Below are 20,481 nucleotides of genomic sequence, written 5' to 3' on the forward strand. Positions count from 1 at the left end.
TAAAACCTCCGCCCTGAGAGGGAAGCTACTGACTACTGACTGTGCCACCCCCAGCCACACTCAGCTGACTCTGCCAGAGGATTAGGCTGGGCCCTGCTGCTGACTGTTGAGTGCTGGGATGTTGGTGTACACACACAGCAGAGCCACACTTCCTCCAAGCTGCAGTGGACACACTTGTGCTTCCTCTGCAAGCAGAAGACCTTTCAGCTGAGTCATAACATCTGCTCCAGAGGCACGCTGTTGTTTTAAAAAAAGCCTGGCTGATAATCAGACCATGCCAGCAGGTTTTTCTGTAGTCATTTGCAACACATGCTGCAGCTGGGTTGCAGTTGGTGGGATCCCTGCCTGGGAAGGATTTGGGGGATCGCTGCCGTGGCTCGCAGCCCCCTCTGGTGGCACATGCAAAATGCTGGCGAAGGTTTCTGGAGACGGGGGCCAGTGACTCTCAAAACAGGCAGAACATGGCAAATTGGAAACAGTCTAGAGCTGCAGTCAGGCTCTTCCTCCGGACTTTGGCTCCCAGTGTCAAGCCCTGAGGGTGTCCAGAAACAGGAACTGAGGCCACTGTAGTGAGGAAATTTTATGCAGTTGTCACTGTGACCTAATAAGTGCCACGGTAGTGCCAAGAGAGTTGAACTAAGTTCAGCATGTTGGTGGTGTGTGCTGGATACAGGGCAGGCATGCCAGGAGATACCCCTGCTCCCAACTTGAAGGGCAGAGGGAACCAAGGTTTGGCAGGGGGAGACAGCACACTTCTAGCGCCCATCTCACAGAGCACTGCCTGCCAGGGGACACTGGCAGCAACACGCTGATGTTCCCATGCCATGGTACCAAGGGCGAGATGTGGCTCTGCCAGCCAGCGAAGGCCTCTTAGGGCAGCATGGCCATCTCCTGAGCTTCCAGGAAGCTGGGCACTGAAACAAAACAGCTCTGCAACCTTCCTAGAAAGCAGCAGAGATACTGGCTCAAATTCCTTACTCAGGTGGTGGGGAGAGCTGCATCCAGACCCAGTGCCCACAGACAGGCAGGCAGCTGGCGGCTGCAGCATTCAACCTGCCTCTCTTGCCATCTCCTTCAGACAAGAGCATAATATTGCAAGAAGCCATCCTTCCATCAGTGAAGGTTAAGAGTAGACAAGGCAGCAATTATGGACAGCTAATTAGTAAATGCTTTGAAAAGTATGCATAATTAGCTTATTAGTAAACATTTTAGAAACAATGCAGTTCATCTTGAGATTGGGAAAATGATTGAAAAGGAGAAATACATTTGGAGCACTACAGAATGCCAGGGATTGGGGGTGTTCTTCACTAGGATGCAAGGGGAAGTGACCACATCTCCTGCAGCACTGAGGGAGTTGTTTAACTTTGCAGAGAGGGGAAGTCACAGATGAGATGCTAAGGAAGGCATTTGCTTGCTCATACATTTGTGGTATGGGTAGCCAGAAGCAACATTTCTAATGTACAGGAAATAATTTAGTCTGGGTAACATGACACTGCAGCTCAACTTGTCTTCAAATGAGCTTCTACTGTTCTTTAGCTCCATCCTGCATCCGTTGTATGGTTCACAATTCCCGTCAAGCCCAGGTCATTTTCCAAAATGGAACATCAATGAATGGGTTAGCTGTGACAGCATTAGACCAGCCACATGAGTTAACAGCTCAAAGCTGTTCACTTCTCTCTTCCATGCTGCCCATCTCTGCTTGCTCTGTGGCTGTGCTTCTCTGTGCCCCGGAGCCTCCCTGCAGGGACAGACCAATTCCAGGCTCTGCAGAAGGTGGTGGCCCCAAATGCACTCTCGTGGGGTCTCCTGTGTCTCGCCAGTTCACTAACATCCGGTGCGTAGGAGTCAGATCTCATTTTGCACCTTGTTTCCCGTTGGCATGATGACAAATTGAGGGCCAGCTGGTGACACTGGGAACAATAGCACTAGAGACAGAGACCTCTCCCCCTGCTTCCTGCTGTCGGGGGAGGAGCTGGTGGCAGTGGTGTCCTCACTTCTTAGCCTCTCTGTACAGCTAGGGAGGGAACAGGACCCCACAGCACCTGGAGAGGGAACAAGCACAGGGCTGGTTGTGGTGACTCCTCACTAAATGGGTTTAGAATCCAGCTGAAAGTCTCAGAAATGTGTGCCTTTTTTGAGTGAACACTGTAAGCCACGTTCCAGCTCTAAGCCCCTTGCATCTTTGCTGACCCCCCCCGTAGCACAGATGCAATAGGATAGCAGTAGTGCACTCCCACTGAAATGGCCTGTTAACCGCAGTGTTGAGGTGCTCATGCTTTCAACAGAGCCTGAGGCCCATGACTATCTTTGCAACAGTGTTCCAGCCCACTGTGTGACACCAGGTGATACCATTCACAGAAGCTCATCCCAGACTGATGGGTCTCAGGTGCCTAAATAAATGTCTATGGGGGTATGAGTCTTGTTCACTTTTTTTTGTGTTGCACAGTGGGGTTAGCAGTGCTCTTCCATGTCATGGATTTGCTGTCTGGATGCAGGAGTTAGAAGATTTAGTGAATGTAAGGAGAGTGCCAGAATGATATTTAATTTAAAAAAAAAATCCCTTTTTTTTTAAGGACCAGATGCAAAGCTTAGTAAAACCGGTGTGAGGTTTTACATTGATTTATGTAAAACCTGTTTGCCTTAGCTAAATGGATATCATCCCTATTGTCAGGCTGTAACAGGGGAGTGGCAGACTCACCAGCAAATACCAGGTCTGGGAGTTGTGAGATTTGGGTTCTTCCCCTTCTCTGCTATTGATTTACTGTTCTTGCACTGGTGAATCACTTTAAATTCCCTGCTTTATAAAGAAGACCTGGGCATCTGCAGGCATAAACCCCAGTCTAGGTAGCAACAGTGCAATGCACACTCGCTTCCAAAGGCTACTGCAGCATCACACAGGAGCAGGTCAGAGTGCTGCAGATAGCAACTGGTTTGTTCCCAGCCTTTTCTGACTCGGTGTGAATTCTGCACTTAAATATGAATGCAAAATAAAAAGAACAGACTGCGAAGAGCTGACTGAAAAACAGAAGAAATTTGTTTGCTTTTGGCCAGAGCTCAGCATAGAGCATATTTGAAGGAATTGGGTGAGGTTAGTTTTTAGTCTGAGGCTAGTTCTCTGTTTTCTTTCAATCAAGCAGCTGCACACCACCATTGAATGGCAATGTAATAATATGTTGCAAAGCACAGTCTAGTGATCCTGGAATTCCTTATAAGTTAATAGTAGTCATGGTCCACTAATGACAGCTAGGATGTTTTAGGCAACTGTCTTTGATATATCAGTTCAAACATACCATAGAAAGCTTTCCTTATGCTGGCTTAGTGAGTAGATCAGTAGATCATTAGAAAGAGTGAAAAACCTACAGGGGTTTTGTTGGTTTTTTTTTTCCCCCTTGCCTCTGAATCCCAAGGAATTCTTGGGATCTACATACAGCGTTGCCGAGCAATTACAGCAGTTGTATAGTGTTGTTTTAAAGTAACACTGGGTCAGGTGCGGAGATGTTATTGTTTAATGAATTCTGGAAGCAGAGCCTGAAGTAGTGGGGTCTGAGAGCAGAAATCCTATGCTGAAGTCTCCGTCCTGTTACAAATGGCACAGAAACTGACAGGTTGGCTGCTGCATGTTTGTTCTGTGACTGCCCCAAATGTCACTTCTTGAAGCGGTACAGAAGATACTGTGGTCAGTGTGAGGAAGGGTAGACCCTTTTTTTGAGGTGGAATTCCCCTTTCCTGAGACAGGCAGCACTCGCTCACTGGTGGTGGGAGAGCCCCTGTGCTCAGCCTCATGCCTGCCGAGGCTGTGCTGCGTGCAGGGTGTTTGCATGGGAAGTGCTCATTGCATTAGAAACCTCCAGGGAACCCTCAGAGCTGGGGTTGTTGATGGATGTTCAACAAGGAGTAGGGCCCTCCCCCCTCCACCAGCAGCACGAGAGTTTGAGGCATGTGCTCAGCTTCCTTCCTCCTTTGTAAATGTTGGTGTGAGGTTTCATTTACATTGTTATTTTGCAGTGAAAAGGGAAGGTGTAATGACTGTCTCTTTGGTAATACTGATATTTGGCTGATAATCATGGGCAGGAACAAGGTCTGGGATCTCCATCAGCAGAGAGGACTGACTCACCATTGATCTATGTTCACTGCATCTTGTTGAAGTTTTTTGACCCATTTGATTTCTTAGGTTTTCTTTTGTGAAAACCCTCTGATTTTTCTGCTGTTCAGGAGCAAAACATCTCTCTGTGTCTTTAAATATGGCAGATGGGGATTTCTTCAGATGTCCAACAACTCAATTGAAGGAGACCTCAGGAGACCTCTCCCCTTCCCTGTCCCCCTTCTCAGCCTGTCTTTTCATCTGCAATCTGGAGATGTAAGGGCTATAGTAATAGAGTGTCAGAGGAAGTAATTGATTCATCACAAGCCGAGAGAGGAGTCTGTTGCCTTCGGTGTCAATGGAGCTGAACCACAGCCTGGAAGGGTGAGGGAGGCTTGTAAACACTCCATGGCTGAGCTGGCAGGACAAAGCAGACACACTGCCACGGCTGAACGGGAGGGTGACACAAAGGGTTGCTTGAAAGAAAATCTTTCTGAACAAAGCAGTGGCAGGGCTCTTGTTTGTGGGAGAAACAGGGATGGGATGGTCCCATCCTCGTGTTCTCAGAGCACATTAAGGAGAAAAGCTACCAACCAGCTTCATGCAGCATCCCACTCTCTTGTCTCTGTCTCCCTCTTCCATCTTGGTGTGGCTGCCTCTCTGACCTGCTGTCCCAGGCAGGGCTGAGCTCACCTCAGGGGTACCAACCAGCCCCTGCCAGTGGCTATTTACTCCCACATGCCCAAATAGGTATTGCTGCCTCTGAGAACCGTGTGGGAGGTCACTGCTGCTGCAAAAGCACAGCAGGGTGTGGCATGTGCATGGCAGAGCGCTCGCCCTTGTCCAGGCATTGATTTTGCTCAGAGCCTTGGCGCTGCTCGGTTTAGGTGGCCACTGAGATGCAAGTGCTCATATTTTGAGGGGAGAAAGGGTTAGGAGGTGCTGTGCTAGCTATATAGTATTCAAGGAGGAATCAGCAGATTTGGTGTGCTGTTTGCCTCAGAAACTGCTCTTACTGCAAGCTGGCATGGTCAGCTTGTGGAAGTGCTCAAATAGTGGAGACTGAAGGCCAGTCTTGGTGGCAAAGCTTTACTTGCTTGTGCGTCAGCTAAGGCAGGAGCTGGGCTGTGACAGGCTGTGTCTGAGAAAATGTGGGGTCAGAAAGCCACCCCGTGGTCGGCCAGTCCCAGGGTGACCATCACTCATTAACGAGGGATGTAGACAGCCAGGAGAGTGAGGGAGGGCTGGTCAGGTCTCTGTTCTTACAACCTCCTTTATACAACCGGTGCTTAACGAGGTGTTTATTTCAGTTTTGTGCTGAAAAAAAAGCCAGTGCAAATGAATGCTAGTGGAAAGCCCAGCTACAAAGCTCCCATCTGATCCCAGTTTTTACCATCTCTTTAGTTCTTCGATGCATGTTGTGTCTAAGCCCTTGACTGACACTACACCATCGAGGTGTGATGGGATATCACTTGCTCCTCTGGGAACAGGGTTGCACAGCAGACCATGTGAGAGTTCCCTAATACTCATCAGCACCCCAAACCTTCAGCCACCAGGGCCAGCCTGCCCAAGCTCATCTCCATCCGTTACCTGGGCTGTTGGGCACTGGATTCCATCAGGAGAGGGAAACCTGTTCTCCCCACTGCAAAGTGAGCAAAGTAAGCATTTGCCCCTGCCCTCTGCCTGCTCTGCTGCTTTTCAGCAGTAAATTCTCCTTTTATGGTTGTTATTGTTTATTTTATACATTTTTTAATTTCTCTTAGTGATCAAGTGCCTGTGAGTAGTGACAGTAAAATGACATAGAAACTAAAGTCTAATTTTTTCCACAGATGGATTGTAGCAGAAGGAGAAAAGTGCAAATGCATTTTCTCAAGTGTCCTGCATTTTGGGGTATGAAAGGGTTGTGAGTTGCTTCAGTTCCCTTAGAGCAGCAACAGAAGGCAGAATGCCATGGAAAGGGGGCTTATTCTTACCATGCTTTATATGTTTTATTCCTGATTTCACCATGATTTCCCCCCCCCAAAGAATACCAAAGACATATTGCAACAAAAGGCCCCTGTAGCTAAAGATAGATGTGTGAGGAATTTATAGAGATGGTTTTGGAGACAGAAATAAAATTAAACAGCCATGTGTAACTCCTGAACAACAGCCTGCAGAAAACCCCCGAAGTGCACATTAGCACATCTCTTTTTTCTTATATAACGAAAGGTTTTCCAGACATGCCCCAGATGAGAGCACTTCTCTACTCCAACGCGCCTTTCCGCAGCAATCTGGCAACACCACTTGAAGAAGGCAGGCTGGGCATGAACGGCAAAGAGCGGGGGAGCCTTTGCTCTCCTGTCTCAGGGGAGGGCAGCAGCATGCTAGGAGCTGAAATTCCCTCCTGAATCAGAACTTGCCACAGGAGCAGTTTACAGCTATGTTTTATTCCTCCCTTTGCAAGATATATTTTGGCTACTTTTTTCCCCCTGTGCTTAAGTTAGCAGTAACTGCGGAAGGACTTGCCATCAGCGGTGCTTGTAAGGGGGTGAAAACAGCGACCCAAAGATTATAAATAGAGACTATTTGTAGTTTTCATTTTTTGTCTTCAAGGCATTTTTGAAGAAGTTTTCCAATCTGATAACGTTATTTTCTCTCCTTCTCTCTAGTTTTCTTCTCATTTTTCCTTTTTTTTTTTTTTCTTTTCTCTTTGACTGGATAACTGGATTTTTTTCATTTCTCAGAAATTCTGGTCAGATTTTTTTAAGAGAGAAGACAGTAATCCAAAGCACAGTATAATGATTACAACCCCCCACAATACTGTGATTACACAAGACATAATTGGATGCAACAAATTCAAAACAAACTTCTGAGAAATCCTAAGCAATTAAGCCTGTGCCATCACCCCACGTCCCCCTCCCAGCTTGGCTCTCCCCCTGCTGCCATTGGATTTTTGTCAGTTTAGTCACTGAAATCCAGTGAAATCCCCTAAGATTCAGAGAATTATAGCTGATTTCTCTCTTGTTGTTGCCAGAGACAGTTATTTCCATCAGGACAAAACAAGGGCAAGCTCTGTGACCATCTTTTGCCTCAGTATGGGCAAAAACCGCCCCAAAAGCTGCAGACTGAGACCCAGTTCATCTCTCTGATGTTCAGCCACTCAAAGTCTGGGTCCAGTCACCGAGAGTGATTTAAAATACCTGTGTAGTCAGTGCAGAAGAATGATTAATTCCATCTCAAGCTGGGTGTGAGAAGTCTGCTTCCACTGAGAGCAGAGGACTTTTAGTTGGCTTAAGCTGAATGTGATACAGGCTTTTTAGGTCTGTGCACAAATCTATATCAGTGTCTGTGTCTATGAGAACTGATTCTCGTCTCACAGGATAAATTAGGAGTGATTACCCTTAAAATGATGAGTTACACATGTGTAAAACCAGTTCAAGTCAAAGGAGAATCCAATTCATCTGCTGTATTTATAATTAATTACCCTGATTAAGGGCTGGCAGCTAAGATCAAACTTCATTGCTCTTGTTTCATCAGACAACAGTGGAGCTTGCCTTTGCTATCATGGCTATGAAAAAAAATATCATTTCAAAGCCCTCAGTAGCTTCTGGAACAATTTAACCTTTGAAAGGTATGTCCTGCAGTTGCTCGAGATTGTGTAAACATCACAGAAAAGTTTTCTTGTCTTTCACAATGTAACCTCTCATGAAGTAAGGATTTGGTTTGAAGGTGGCGTACAAAAGAGCGTGAAGATGGGTGGTGACACAGAAAAATTGACTAAGCCAGCTAGTGTATAATGGACATTAATTCTAGCCACCCCTTGATTGCAAAACAAGCGCAGAGATGCGGGTTCACTATTTCCTAACTATCTTTATACTGCAACTGCTATTTAATTTTTAAGAACCCCCCTGTTCTTAGAGGGTGTTTAATACTCCTTATGCATTTTTATAGTAATTTCTGAGAAACAAACCATCCATCACCTTTTCAAAGGGGGAACAATTGCATTTAGCAGCTACCATTGTGGCTAAGCACAGACCTTCCCCAGCTACCTGCAGAGTATTAATGACTGCTGAATTTAACTAGAATTGCAGTTTCTCTTCCTGTCCTCAGCAGATGCATTCAAGACACAGTGACATGGTTCAAGCAGGTCAGGGGTCTTGAAGGCTCAAGTCAGCACTGGGCATTCCCAAATTTGGGGTTGTTGGCATGCAGTCAGTACCTGCTTGTCTCTCTGTCTATCTAGGCCAGACTTCTTCAATATAATATAATATAATCTGTCCAGTCAAGGCTAGCTTCTATTCTTGGCTGTTCTGCAAACTTCCTGTGTGACCTTGGGCCAGACACTGCTCCAGTCTCTGCCTTCCTACCTCACAGGGTCTCTTAAGAATCCCATCACTACTGTCTGCCAGCTGCAGTCATGAGCCCCATGGAAACGCCTGTAAATAATAGCTCCAAATTAAACATTGGGAAAGTTCAGGTTAGAGCCTTGCAGCGCTCTCCAGCCCTGGCAAGCTTCGGAAACCAGGCTTTGCTGAGTGCAGGTCCTCACCTACTTCAAATCATAACTCTAGGAAGAGACTGAGAAAGCTGCCGGCTAGGTCAGAGCTTGGCCTGGGGAGCCAGCCTTCCTCGGGCTTCGAAGCAAGGCTTGCACAAGTTTGTGTGTTGGGAGGACTCACAAGAGGACTGTGAACACATAAATAATTTGTTTGTATTTCTCCCCATCCTAAGGTAATGTCTCTTTAATGCCCTCGAAGCATGTTTCAGTGGGGAAGAACTCAGCATTTCTTAGGACCTGGGGCTGAGGGGCAACAGGTTTGTTTATTATGTGTAAAGCAGTATGAGTCACAAAACCGCTTTGTGCTGGGTCCTGTCCCTCAGCTGAGGAGCACCCAGAGCTGTTCCCCAGGTGGGTTGTAGTGTTTCTGGGACTCAGCCGTGCCTGGGTGGGCACCTGGGAGGTCCGTGCTGGCCCCAGGGGATCATGGAGCACAGCTCAATGGCCAGAGAGCGGATTAGGTATTTCACAACAAAAAAGGACTGAAAAGGTGAAGGTCTTCTCATAATCCCTACAACTGGGGCTTATTTGCCTTTGTTGCACCTCATTTGCAGAGTCAGCAGCAAAGTGACTTAGGGAAAATAGAAAGGAAAAACAGGGAAGCAAAGAGGTTGACTGGAGGAAAAAGCAAGCAAACAAGCATGAGTAATACAGGCATTAGAAGTGCTTTATAATTAGTTAATAAAAGCTCTCTTAACATCAGCAAAGCAGTTCCTACTAAAAATCTGTAATAAAAACACAGCAGTATTTGTAGGCATTGTACATTTAATGTTTAATTTTGTTAAACAGCTCCAAGAAGAGCATCTAAGCAATGTGTTTCCCTTCTATCTCAACCCCCATTGTCTGGGCAGTTAAAAGTACTTCAGCTTTGCCTCTCTGCCTCAAAACTCCCTGGTGGAAAGCTGTTTGAGGCAGTTTCAAAACAATTCACTGGCCTTCCTACTCAAGCGGCAGCTGAGAATATCCTGCCACTGGAGAGGCAGCCAACTGTGGTCACCTTCCCTGCAAAAGAAGACTTGGTTAATCCATTGATTACACTTATGGGCTATGGAGGCTGTACCCTGCCCTCACATGTTTATGCTTGACTCGTTGGAGCAATGGGGAGAAGTGGCCATGAAATGTGCTTGGAGATGGCAGCTTGCCCAGTGGAGGTAATGCCAGAGAGGTCAGGCCAGAAGGATGTTGGTGCATGATGACTGAAACAATGCATGTGGTTATATGAGTGAAATGCAAATTACTGGGCACTGTATGAGACTGTTCGGGTGCCATTGCAACATGAATGTGTCCCACCCAGCTGTGCCCTAGTCTGTAATTACCTGAAAATGAAATGGTTAGAGTAGAAAGCACCCCCAGGGCTGGGTTTTCTTCCTTGCAGTTTTTCTCCTTCTTTTTCACATGAGAAGAAGAAAGTCTGGAAACCATGCTTAAGCTTAACAGGAGCAAAGGTTTGACCAGATTAGATTGTAACATATCCAATGAACTGACGTGAGGAGAACAGGGTTTATCAGTTTGTTTGACTGAGGGCTACATGTCTGAAGCACATGATTCCAAAAGAATCTGTGGTGGGGATTAGCTGGCATTCTTGATGAAGTTTGGAAGTTTAACAGTTTGGACTGGGTGTCTTTGATGTTTCATTTTGAAAGCCTAAAGCTTATTTGCTGTGGTGGAAAGGAAGTAGGTGTCCCTGCTCATCTGGGTAGGAGCTATCTCCCAACTGTAATACTTCCTCAATTCACACTCTGTTTATATGACCTGAAAAAAAAGAATTTTGCCTCATAAAGAGCAGAGGACTTGGGCCAAGATTTTTTAACTAGGGAAGAAAACTCCTATGCATTTATGTTCATTTTACATTTGGCAAAAATGATTCCCTGACCTTCTCTTAAGGGCTTGGTTTTGGTTGTTTTTAACATTTGATTTATTAAGAATTAGCTGCAGTATGAGAAAGCTCAGTTAGATGCGTGAATGAAGCCAAACAGGGTTTAGCTCAGAGAGGCAAATATTTCCTGATGATTTATTTACTAGATTTGTTCTTTCAATTTTCCATTTGCAGATTGCCCATGAGCAGATTGCAGTATTCCCAACTCTTATATATTGTTGGAAGTCGTTCACCCATTCAATAAGCAAATATTTCTTGGTCCCGAACTTGCTTCTGAAATTGCAGTGCTCCTACAGCACTGGATGTCTTGAGGAGCCATGTGGACAGCACTAGGATGTTTGGTTTGCTGGCTACAGGAGAAGCTGTGATCATTTCAGTCAAGTAGTTGAAGCCGTATACTGTGTTGGCGAGTTACAACCCCACGAGGACACAAACAGATGTGATTCCCTGGGATGCTGCTAACCTCTGCCTGTGCCATGCAAATGGCAGGTTTTACAATCCACTCCATTAACTGTGTTTTGCCAACATTCGTGTTTTTGCCAAATTAATTTTTTGCCACATATTCACAATTTCTCTAGTAGCCAGTAGTCCTGCGGCACAGATGTGCACTTCGGATGTGAAAGGGTTGCAAGCACACTGAAAGCAAGTGGTTGTTTAGAGAACAAAATGTCCCTGCTGTTTACTCAGTACTACTTTAAACAAATAGAGAAACAAGGGGAAAAAAAATCTACTTAGAAGAAGCACTGACACTGCCCTCTATGTTCCTTCTCCCTGGGGAGATGGTAGGATCAAGCCACACATGATGGACATTACTGGGGGTCGTGCAGGGTGCTGCTGAATGGTGTCAGGGTAATAAGGGGTCACAAGGTGATAGGGAGCTAGGCAGAGCTGAGGAGGGAGCGGGTCTTCATTTGCATCACTGTGTGTCCACACACTAGCTAAGCCAAATGCTCTTCCTGTTCGAGTGCCACTTCTCAAGACTGCTTGAATTTCACCTTGACCAAGCCAATTGAGTCTGTAATGAAGTTAAAGGCTGGGCAATTGCAGCTAGTTGAGTGCTCGGTTCCAGCATAGACAGGATTTTATCTGCAGGAATTTTGCTTCTGGCTCTCAGCCTGATTTAGTCCCAGAAAGGAGTGAAACCAAAGCTGTCCAGGCCATCTTTCTTTGTGGAGGAGCACACTAAGTCCCTGTAAGTTTGTTTTGAGGTTGTTGCTTGCCGATATGTGCTTTGCAGAACAGGAATGAGTCACATGAGGATCATTCTGTATCCAGCAAGCTACTTCTCCTTTCAACTGTCCATTTCCAAACAGAAGATCTTGTGACAAAGAAGAAAGGCAGATTCCTGGCAGCCTGGAAATGGTTTTTCCCACCCTGGCCCCATGAGAAGAGCTGTAGCATGTTGTTCAAACAGGTTGATACAAAACGAATAAACAGTCAAAGAGAGATGGGCAGTTTCTGTAAATAGCAGCATGCTGGCCAGAGAGGAGGAGAGGAGCGGGAGAACGTGGGTGTTAGAAAGCAGCTGAAGAACAAGATGTACACGTAAAAGCTGTTTGTTTCTTCGCAGCACACAGAGCCTGATACTACTACCTTGCCTAGTCATGGCCCAGAAAATATGAAGGAACGTGTTTCACCTTCCATCCAGACTTTGCAACAAGCTTTTTTCTCTGCACCAGGAGGCAATTCAGCGAGCTTGTCTTTGCACCAGGAGGCAGTTCTTCTAACCCTACACTAGACCGGTCAGATATCCAGGAACAACTCCAGTGGGAAGGTGGAACATCTCCAAGTAGGGTTTAGCAAAGGCAGGTTGCAGTTACAGGGTGTACAAGAATCAGCAGGAGTGAGTGCAGTTACCCAGCTCTTACGCAGCACTTTTCACCCACAGAAATTCTTTGTTAGCACTTAATAGATATTAATTACTGCCCAAGTGCTAAGTGAATGTACTGATCATGCTTGTTAAAGGACCAGTGTGGTGTCCTACATGCTCACATGGACTGAACATTGACAGTTTAACGCTTGGCATGTGCTTGCCCAAATCTCACATGAATACTGGAATAAAGTAAGCTGTGCCAAATAGCACAATGGCATTTCAGGAGAGAGGTCAGAGGAGGAGAGTAGCCCCAGGAGAGTTGTATCTGAGCTTCTCCCATGTGAAAGGAGTTTTGTGGAAATGGGGGTAAATTGTGTCCTATATTTTGCATGTTGGCTCTGAAGTTGGAGTGGATGTGTGTGCAATAAATTATGTGAATTGCAACAGAGGAAGGGACCTAACCATAGCCAAACAAAAGAGGAAAAAATGCACTGGGGGGCTGTGGTGTGGTGTGAATAAGAGAGTCCCAGGTACCTGTCTGGAAGATGTTCTGTGAAACATGCAGATATCAAGAAGTGGTTTTTGTTCGTTGCCGGCATCCCAAAGCGTCCCCCTGACAGATGGTTTCACTGCCATTTCACCTGCCTCCGCAGGTATGACTACATCGAGATCCGAGATGGGGACAGTGAAGCAGCAGACCTGCTGGGCAAGCACTGTGGGAACATAGCACCTCCTACTATCATCTCTTCTGGCCCCTCTCTCTATATCAAGTTCACCTCAGACTACGCACGGCAAGGTGCCGGCTTCTCTCTGCGCTATGAGATCTACAAGACAGGTAAGTGTCTGAGTCAGTGCCTGACTCCCGGGCTGTTTGTCACAATTATCTTCACGAGATGATGTCTTTGACCACATTTTCAATGCGATTTCTCGTGTGTTATCCAGAGATAAAGGACTTTTTTTTTTTTTTTAATTTAAGCAAGTCTATGCATCACATTTCCAAGAAGGTAAAGATATTAGTGGCACATGACAGCGCATTTTTGGATCACAACATGGCAGTAAAAGCAGAGTTCTTCCTTAAATGCTCTTTTATATTTGAGAACTAGAAACATATATCTTTTCTCCCTGACATGTGGAGCTTGTTAGGGGTAGGGGATTGTCCCTCTTTAGAAGGGCATGGAGCTCCCCATCCTGTGGAGTTGCAATTCAGGGTTGATCAATGATGCTGTGTTTTCTCTCTCTGGAAGTGGGGTTTGTAACTGGGGAGCTCTGGGGTTTAAATGATTGCTGTCAGCAGTGCTCTCAAGGTCTGAGGCAGTGCCTTTACAGGCTGATATAAGAGGAACTATTCATAATTCTGTTTAATACCAAACTATTATTGAGGAAAGGAAAAGCTGCTCAAAGGCCTTTTAATAGTGTTTCTGTCTAAATATTTGCCAGAATTTTTGTGTGTGGGAAGAAGGAGGCTTGAGAAAATCAAACCCTCTGTATGTGCACATGAGAGATGTGTGCATGCATGCCGAGGGAGCAGGAGTGTGTTTTGCATGGATACGCAGGCGCCTGCCCTGTGCCTGCATTCCTTTGGTGGTGCGTTGGAAGAAATCACACGTGGCTTTCATGTCATTGGATCCAGCATGAAAAAAAATGTCCGTGCCCAGTGAAGAACCAGAAAGGAGCACAACAGGGTTACTTATCCAGCCTCTTTAAAGAAAAGACGGGGAGCACAGGCACCAGTGCCCAGGGGCCCTGTCCCAGCTATGCAGCAGGCAGAGATGTGCAGACAGCCCACAGCCTGGCCACAGGTAGATGTGAATGTGGAGACTTTGCTGCAAGAGAATGAGACTCCCTAAATTCATTGTGAAATGATGAGGACAGGAGATGTATGAAGGTTCAGATGGATGAGGAAAGTGGTATTGCTGGTGGTTGCCTGGACTGCATAACTGGCCACTGAGCTGTTGTGCAGCCAGCTCACCACTGCTGTTAGTTGATGATTAGGATGCAGATTAGTCCTGAAAGTGTTTAGTGATTCAGCTGGCTGTTGGGGTTAGCTAAAGCCAGTTGTCAGCACAGAGGATGGCAAAGAATGCCTGTGTACAGATGGGAAGACCACTGACCCATCTCACCCCCCCTTGCCTCTCATTCTGTGTACACACCCGTGATGAGCCCAGCAGACTGCTGGGTTGTGCCTGACCTGAGTTGGGGCACAGGGCACCCACTGACCTGAGTGGGGTGGTCCAGCTGGCTGAGGTGGCCAGGAATGGCAGGCAGGAACCCTGTCTCTCTAGGTGGGAGCCAGCAAGGCACCAAATTCATGGGGAAAGGAGATGGTGCTGGTAGGAAGAAGTGGAAGCAAGGGCTGATCTGGAAGAGAGCAGGTGTTGAATGGAGGCTGGAGCTGAGTTTGTGTCCCTCGGTGTAGGTTCCTGCAGCACTGTCCTCAGGTCTGAAGTGGTGTTGGGGCTCCTTTTGCCACCCCCACCCCTCTGCAGACAGCCATCCTCTCCAGAAATAGCCATGCTTTCTTCCAGCTGCACCCCATGAAATCCAGCCTGGCAAGGCAGGTTTTGGCAGAGGAGTGTGGATGAGCCTGTGATTGATCCCACAGCACATCTGCACAGCCCCTGTCCCTGCCAGGACTCCCAGAGAGGGCAGTGCTGGCTGCGGGGCTACCACGGTACAAACAAACCTTGCCTTTTGTTGGCAGGCAGGCAGGCATGGGCCAAGTTTCTGTCTGAGCTGTCAGGGAAACCAGCAAGGGTGTCACCAGCTTTAAAGGTCATCAGATTGTCATTGTCCACATCAGTAAAGGCAGCAGTGCCTGCAGATTCCTTCTTTCTTAAAGGTGACCTAAAAAAACAACTCTTTTCAATCGAGCATCTATTTCCACACCTTGTGCTACATTTCCTTTATCACAGTGTGAGAGAGGAGCAATCTGCATACAAACAACCGCATACCAGTCTTCAATCCTCTGATATGTGTCAGTCAGCAGTCCGTGGGCTGACAAAAGAGCCACCTGCCCTGGCTGGTCCAGCCTCCCTGCTGCGCTCTTTGTGAGCCAGTTTGGCAGGGCTGGCCTGAGCTCTCCAGCTCTGGGCATCAAAGTCTCCTCTCAGGCTGGTCCTGCTGCTGAAGCCAGCATGAATCCCGTTGATTATCTGCAGCTTCCTTATAAAAAGCTGATCATTGTGTTTGCTGCTATCAGCCCAAATGTAGACAAAGATGCCTAATGCGATAAGAGCCCCACATGAGGAAACTGTTGTCTAATGTGGTGACATAGTTACGTCTCTTTCCTGTCTCTAGAGGACAGTCCCTGACTCTGGGTTTAGTCTTTGATTTTCTCCCTAGCTCGGAGCTTGTGTTATTTTCCCTGTTTATCTGTTTGTCTTTTAAGTTGTTTGGAACTAAGTGCACCCTTATCCCTGTTCATGGCATTATGCTGTGATTTGTGTTTGGCCTTATTTTTTGACTCTGCATTTTACCCCACAGGTTCACACCAGAAAAGCTGGCTGCTTCATTAGGTAGTCAATTAAGAGCCTCTCCTGAGTAGCTCTCCAGCCAGGCACTGCATAATGCAGTGTGAGATCCTGCTATTACTGCGGGCTGCTGGCCTGACTCCTGTAGGTTAATGCTGAATTGAATAACAAGTCTCCCATTAGTCCTGGGAAGGCTTGTGCTGCCTGGAAGAGCTGGAGCAGAAGGGTTTGTAGAGGAGAAGGAGAGTGTCCCAGTAAAAGTGAAGCAGAAACCTTTGCGAATGCTAGTGCCGGGTTGCAGCAGTGGCCAGCAGCCTTTCTAACATCCCCTTTCCCCTCTGATAGCTCCAGGCTGCAGATTTCTGTTGTCTATTGTCCACAACTAAAGGGTTTCAAAGTCACCGTGGTATGAATGCCACACAAATTCCCCTTTCCCCAGCCACCCCGAGGCACCGTGGCTGTGTGAGAGGGGGCAAGCAGGCCTGGCTGCAGTCGAGGCCAGTGTTGGGGTCAGCAATAAATAAGAGGCAACATTGTCTGCCCTCCTCACCACGCAAAGGTCTTCCTTAAGGATAGAAATAACTTGCATTTCTGGTGTGGATGGCTCATTCTGTGAAAAAGAAGTCTCTGTTCCTGTTCTCAGCAAAGACCCCCGCTGCCATGGCCCCTGTTACCCCACTCCTGCTGTAGCCATGTTGTGGGGATCTATGCTGGAGCTGGCCCGTGTCCCTTGCGTGGGTCTCAGGGGGCTGCAGGCTAACTGTGCACTTCCTGAGGGTTTACAGCTAACAGTGGAGACATTGGCACCCTTCCCCAGGCCCTTTCACTGGGTAAATATTTGTCTTTTATTTTCTCAAGAGGAAACTGAGGCACAGATGCGGGTGCCAGAAGGGTGAAGTTTGCAGGAGACTGGCCCCTGAGGGCAGCTTTTGAAGAAAGAATACATCCCATTACTCCTCTCTGCCCTATCCCAGACATCCCATTCCCTGAACAGGGGTTCCTCCATCAGACCTGGAACTGCTGTGGCCCTTTACTTCCATGGCTGCAGATGTCAGTGAGGACTACATAGGTCAGCTCCCTTTGTGCTGACTGGCATCTCCACAGGCTCTGGAGCAGCAGACACAGGTCTGCCAGCAGGTCACTGTTTGGGGGCCAGGTTACAGTGGAGAAGGCCAGCTGGGGAAGCCAGGGCAGCTCAGTGTGGCCGTCCTTTCCACCACCACCACCACCTCCAGTGTGGGGGATGTGGCAGGATGCTGACCTACCAAACTGCAGCCATGGCTTTGGATTGGATCACTCTTTTAGTCCTTTGGTTTTGAGATAATTGTCAGGAGGATCAGCAGTGATGTACAGGTTACGCTTGCAAAGCTGTCTGAGGGATTTAGAACTCTGCTCTCCACCTGTGGAAAGCTTTGAAAATCACCCTCTCACTTCTTGCAGGAATTCACATAGTTCTTTACGAGACATTTCCAGAAGTGAATACACAGCCCTGCTAAGCTCAAAATGGGGTTTCCACAGTGTCAAGTTGTTGGCATTAAGCTGCATTGTTGCTAAGTCTCTGAGTTTTTTCCTGCTGCTACAGGCTCCGAGGACTGCTCCAGAAACTTCACTGCCTCCAACGGCACTATTGAGTCTCCGGGTTTCCCTGACAAGTATCCACACAACCTGGACTGTGTCTTCACCATCATAGCCAAGCCAAAGACAGAAATCCTCCTCCACTTTCTGCTTTTCGACCTCGAGCATGACCCACTGCAGGCGGGGGAAGGAGACTGCAAGTACGACTGGCTGGACATCTGGGATGGCATCCCTCAGGGTAAGCCATGGGGTGCTGTGCTGCTATCCTCAGCCCTTCTTGGTGTTTCACAAAGCTCCAAAACTGTGCAGTCTGTGTCTGAACACCAAAGACGTCTAACCTCAAAGGTACCTGCAGCATGCAACCTGCCTTCAGGGCACTCTGTGGCCAGCTTGGGGACAGTGTACTTACAGAAGGCTGCATTCATTAAACCCCAAACTACTGCTCTGTTGTACCCACTGATCTGAAAAGCCCCATGGGACACTCCAACACTGGTACCTCCCTCAGGGAAGGGCAGTGGGTTCATGCAATGATGGGAGAACCTCCCTACCCTGTACCACTGAGAAACAGTGCATTTTGGAGCATTTCCCAGCATTTGCAGAGCAGTGCCTGCTGCAGTGGATATTTCTGCATGGCATACTGCATGGCACCAGGCCAATGGATGTAGAAAATAGCCCATCCCTACAGCCTTTCTTTTATCCCAATCGGTCCTGCTAAGGCATCCTTGCTGAGTGATGCCCATCTGCTGATGATCCAGGAGGCCAGTGGAAAAGCAGGCATTACTTTTGCTGCTCTTTCTTTTGCAGTCGGCCCCTTGATAGGCAGGTATTGTGGCACTAAGATGCCATCGGACATCCGCTCAACCACCGGCGTCCTCTCTCTCACCTTCCACACGGACCTGGCTGTGGCTAAGGATGGTTTCTCTGCTCAGTACTACTTGATACATCAGGAAGTCCCAGAAAGTAAGTTGGAAATGTGTGTGTATGACCTAGTTGTGTCACCTGTTTTTCCTGTCTTTCATTTGGCACATGCAGGCAGCAGTGTGTCCAGGGGCTGGTTCCCCACCAGCAGTGCAGTTTAGGTGTTTCTGATAGAAATGAGATTTCAGTAAGACTCTCACTTTCTGACTTTTTTTTGACTTTTCACTTGCATTTGAAGTCTTCTCAATACCTACTGGGCTAGAATCCTTCGTGTATATGCTCAGCCCAAAGGATTTAGGGGAAGACTTCAGCCCAGCGTGTGTAGCAGATTCATTAAAGCATGGGGGAAAATACAGTCTCTCTCTCTAGTTTTCCAAAGGTTCACAGCCCCAAACCACAAATGGAATTTCTTGGCTGTCTAATTAAAAAATGCTTACAGCTCTGAGAATTTCAAACCAAATTTTGTTTTGTAACCCTTAATAAGGGAGGTAAATTGATGTGGGGTGATGAAGTAAGTTGTGTATTTTGAGAATGAAGAGCATTTTGATTCTTTGTGATAACACTTGCAGGCCAGGAAAAGTTCCATTTGTTTTCCTATGGTGTTTTTGCGTCAGAGCTACTGTTCTCGACTTCTGTTCTCAGTGAACCTATGATACAGCAGAAGAAGCCTTCAGTACACTCCTCAGTCCCAGAGAAGGAGAAAGAGTCCCTGACCTGCTGCTGAAAGCCTGTGATAGACAGCAGGGTAGAGTAGGGGTTGTGCAGCACTAGGGGTTACAAGCTCTTGCTCTGTGATTGAGTAAGGCAAGTTCTGCTGAGGCTGTGAGAGTTACAGACAAGCATGAGATCTTCACCATTACCTATTGCCATACTCAGTTGATCTGTTCTTTAATCCCTTCTCTATTCTGTTCTTTAAAAGGATTTGAGAATAAGATGTTAAACACAAAGCTTGAAAAATCAAGCACAAGAGGTGTTAAAGGGCCATACCTGTTTTTATTTATGGTGGTGTAAATTGAAACTTTAATAATACCACTGACATCTTAACTTGGTCCATCATTTCCACCCAAAGTTGACTTGGCCACATTAAAAGCACAGGCAGTTCAGTGGAGCCTCACTGGTTTATAGCAGCAGCACTCTTGGGCCCATGCAATATTTTCAGTCACAGGACAGCTGCCATAAAACATGCGAGACGTACCTTAAAATTGAGCTAATTGTGACTTTTAAAGCATTAGAAGTGAGGAGATCCAAATGAAAGCATACCAGTCTTTCATAGTCTTGTCTGGTTAATTCCTATGGGCCTGATACCACCTATAGCACATGCACATAGGCAATGCAGACACGCATCCATACTCTCACACGCACACAAAACCTTTAGATCTGCCCATTCCAGTCCTTGATGTTCCTGCTGGCAGCACAGCAGTAAGCACCCTCCTGATGTGTCTGTTTGTACTCCTTACCTTGTCAGTGCTTAGATTTCACCTACAGCCTTCAAGAAGATGGGAACTTTGTGACAAGGGGACTTGGGACAGGTTGGTGGAGATGGAGTGAGGGAAGGGACAGAATTGTGTCAAAACTGAGCAAAGGTGAAGGAGAGAAAGAGAGAAAGATCTGGACTGTACTACTGTTCAGAGGGCCACACAAACATAAAGCTTTAATTTTCCAGTGCCATCTGTGAGTGCACACAACCTTCGAGATGGTGCAGATCTGTTCATCTTTCCAGACAGGCAGCTTTGCTCAGGGTTAGCTGGGGAGATTAGTTCAGGGCTGCTTTTCACTTGGGAGTGAAGTACTGAGACTGTATACTGATCTCTGTGTACATGTGTGTCTGCTCTAGACTTCCAGTGCAATGTGCCTCTGGGAATGGAGTCTGGCAGGATCTCCAATATGCAGATCAGTGCCTCCTCCACTTACTCAGATGGGCGATGGACCCCTCAGCAGAGCCGGCTCAACAGTGATGACAATGGCTGGACCCCCAATGTCGACAGCAACAAAGAGTATCTCCAGGTATGCACACTTTCCAGCCTCCTCACCTCTTCCCCCACCAAATGGAGTGTCATGCTGTTAAACTGACCCTTGACCATAAGACTTATTGAATTTTTTATTGCCTCTGTGGCTCATGGGGAGCAAGCAGCAGGGTAGCTACAGTGCCTCTGTGAAGTGCGAGGGGCTGGCTCCTCCATTAGCTTGCCCACCCAAGGACTGACTCTCCCC

General features: G+C 47.1%; 1 protein-coding gene across 3 annotated transcripts in view; it reads left to right on the forward strand.

Moving 5' to 3' along the window:
* The window catches only part of NRP2 (neuropilin 2), an 88,698-nt gene that overhangs the window by 15,714 nt on the left and 52,503 nt on the right, over window positions 1-20,481 (forward strand). For all 3 annotated transcript variants that reach the window (XM_051786841.1, XM_051786842.1, XM_051786843.1), the window contains exons 3-6: window positions 12,961-13,142; window positions 17,360-17,590; window positions 18,157-18,312; window positions 20,105-20,274. In XM_051786841.1, coding sequence (XP_051642801.1) covers window positions 12,961-13,142; window positions 17,360-17,590; window positions 18,157-18,312; window positions 20,105-20,274 — 739 coding nt within the window. The remainder of the gene's footprint in view (window positions 1-12,960; window positions 13,143-17,359; window positions 17,591-18,156; window positions 18,313-20,104; window positions 20,275-20,481) is intronic.

This window comes from Manacus candei, unplaced genomic scaffold, assembly GCF_025592945.1.
Source record: "Manacus candei isolate 608988 ecotype Guabito, Panama unplaced genomic scaffold, ASM2559294v1 h1tg000023l, whole genome shotgun sequence".
In the NCBI taxonomy this organism is placed as follows: Eukaryota; Metazoa; Chordata; class Aves; order Passeriformes; family Pipridae; genus Manacus; species Manacus candei.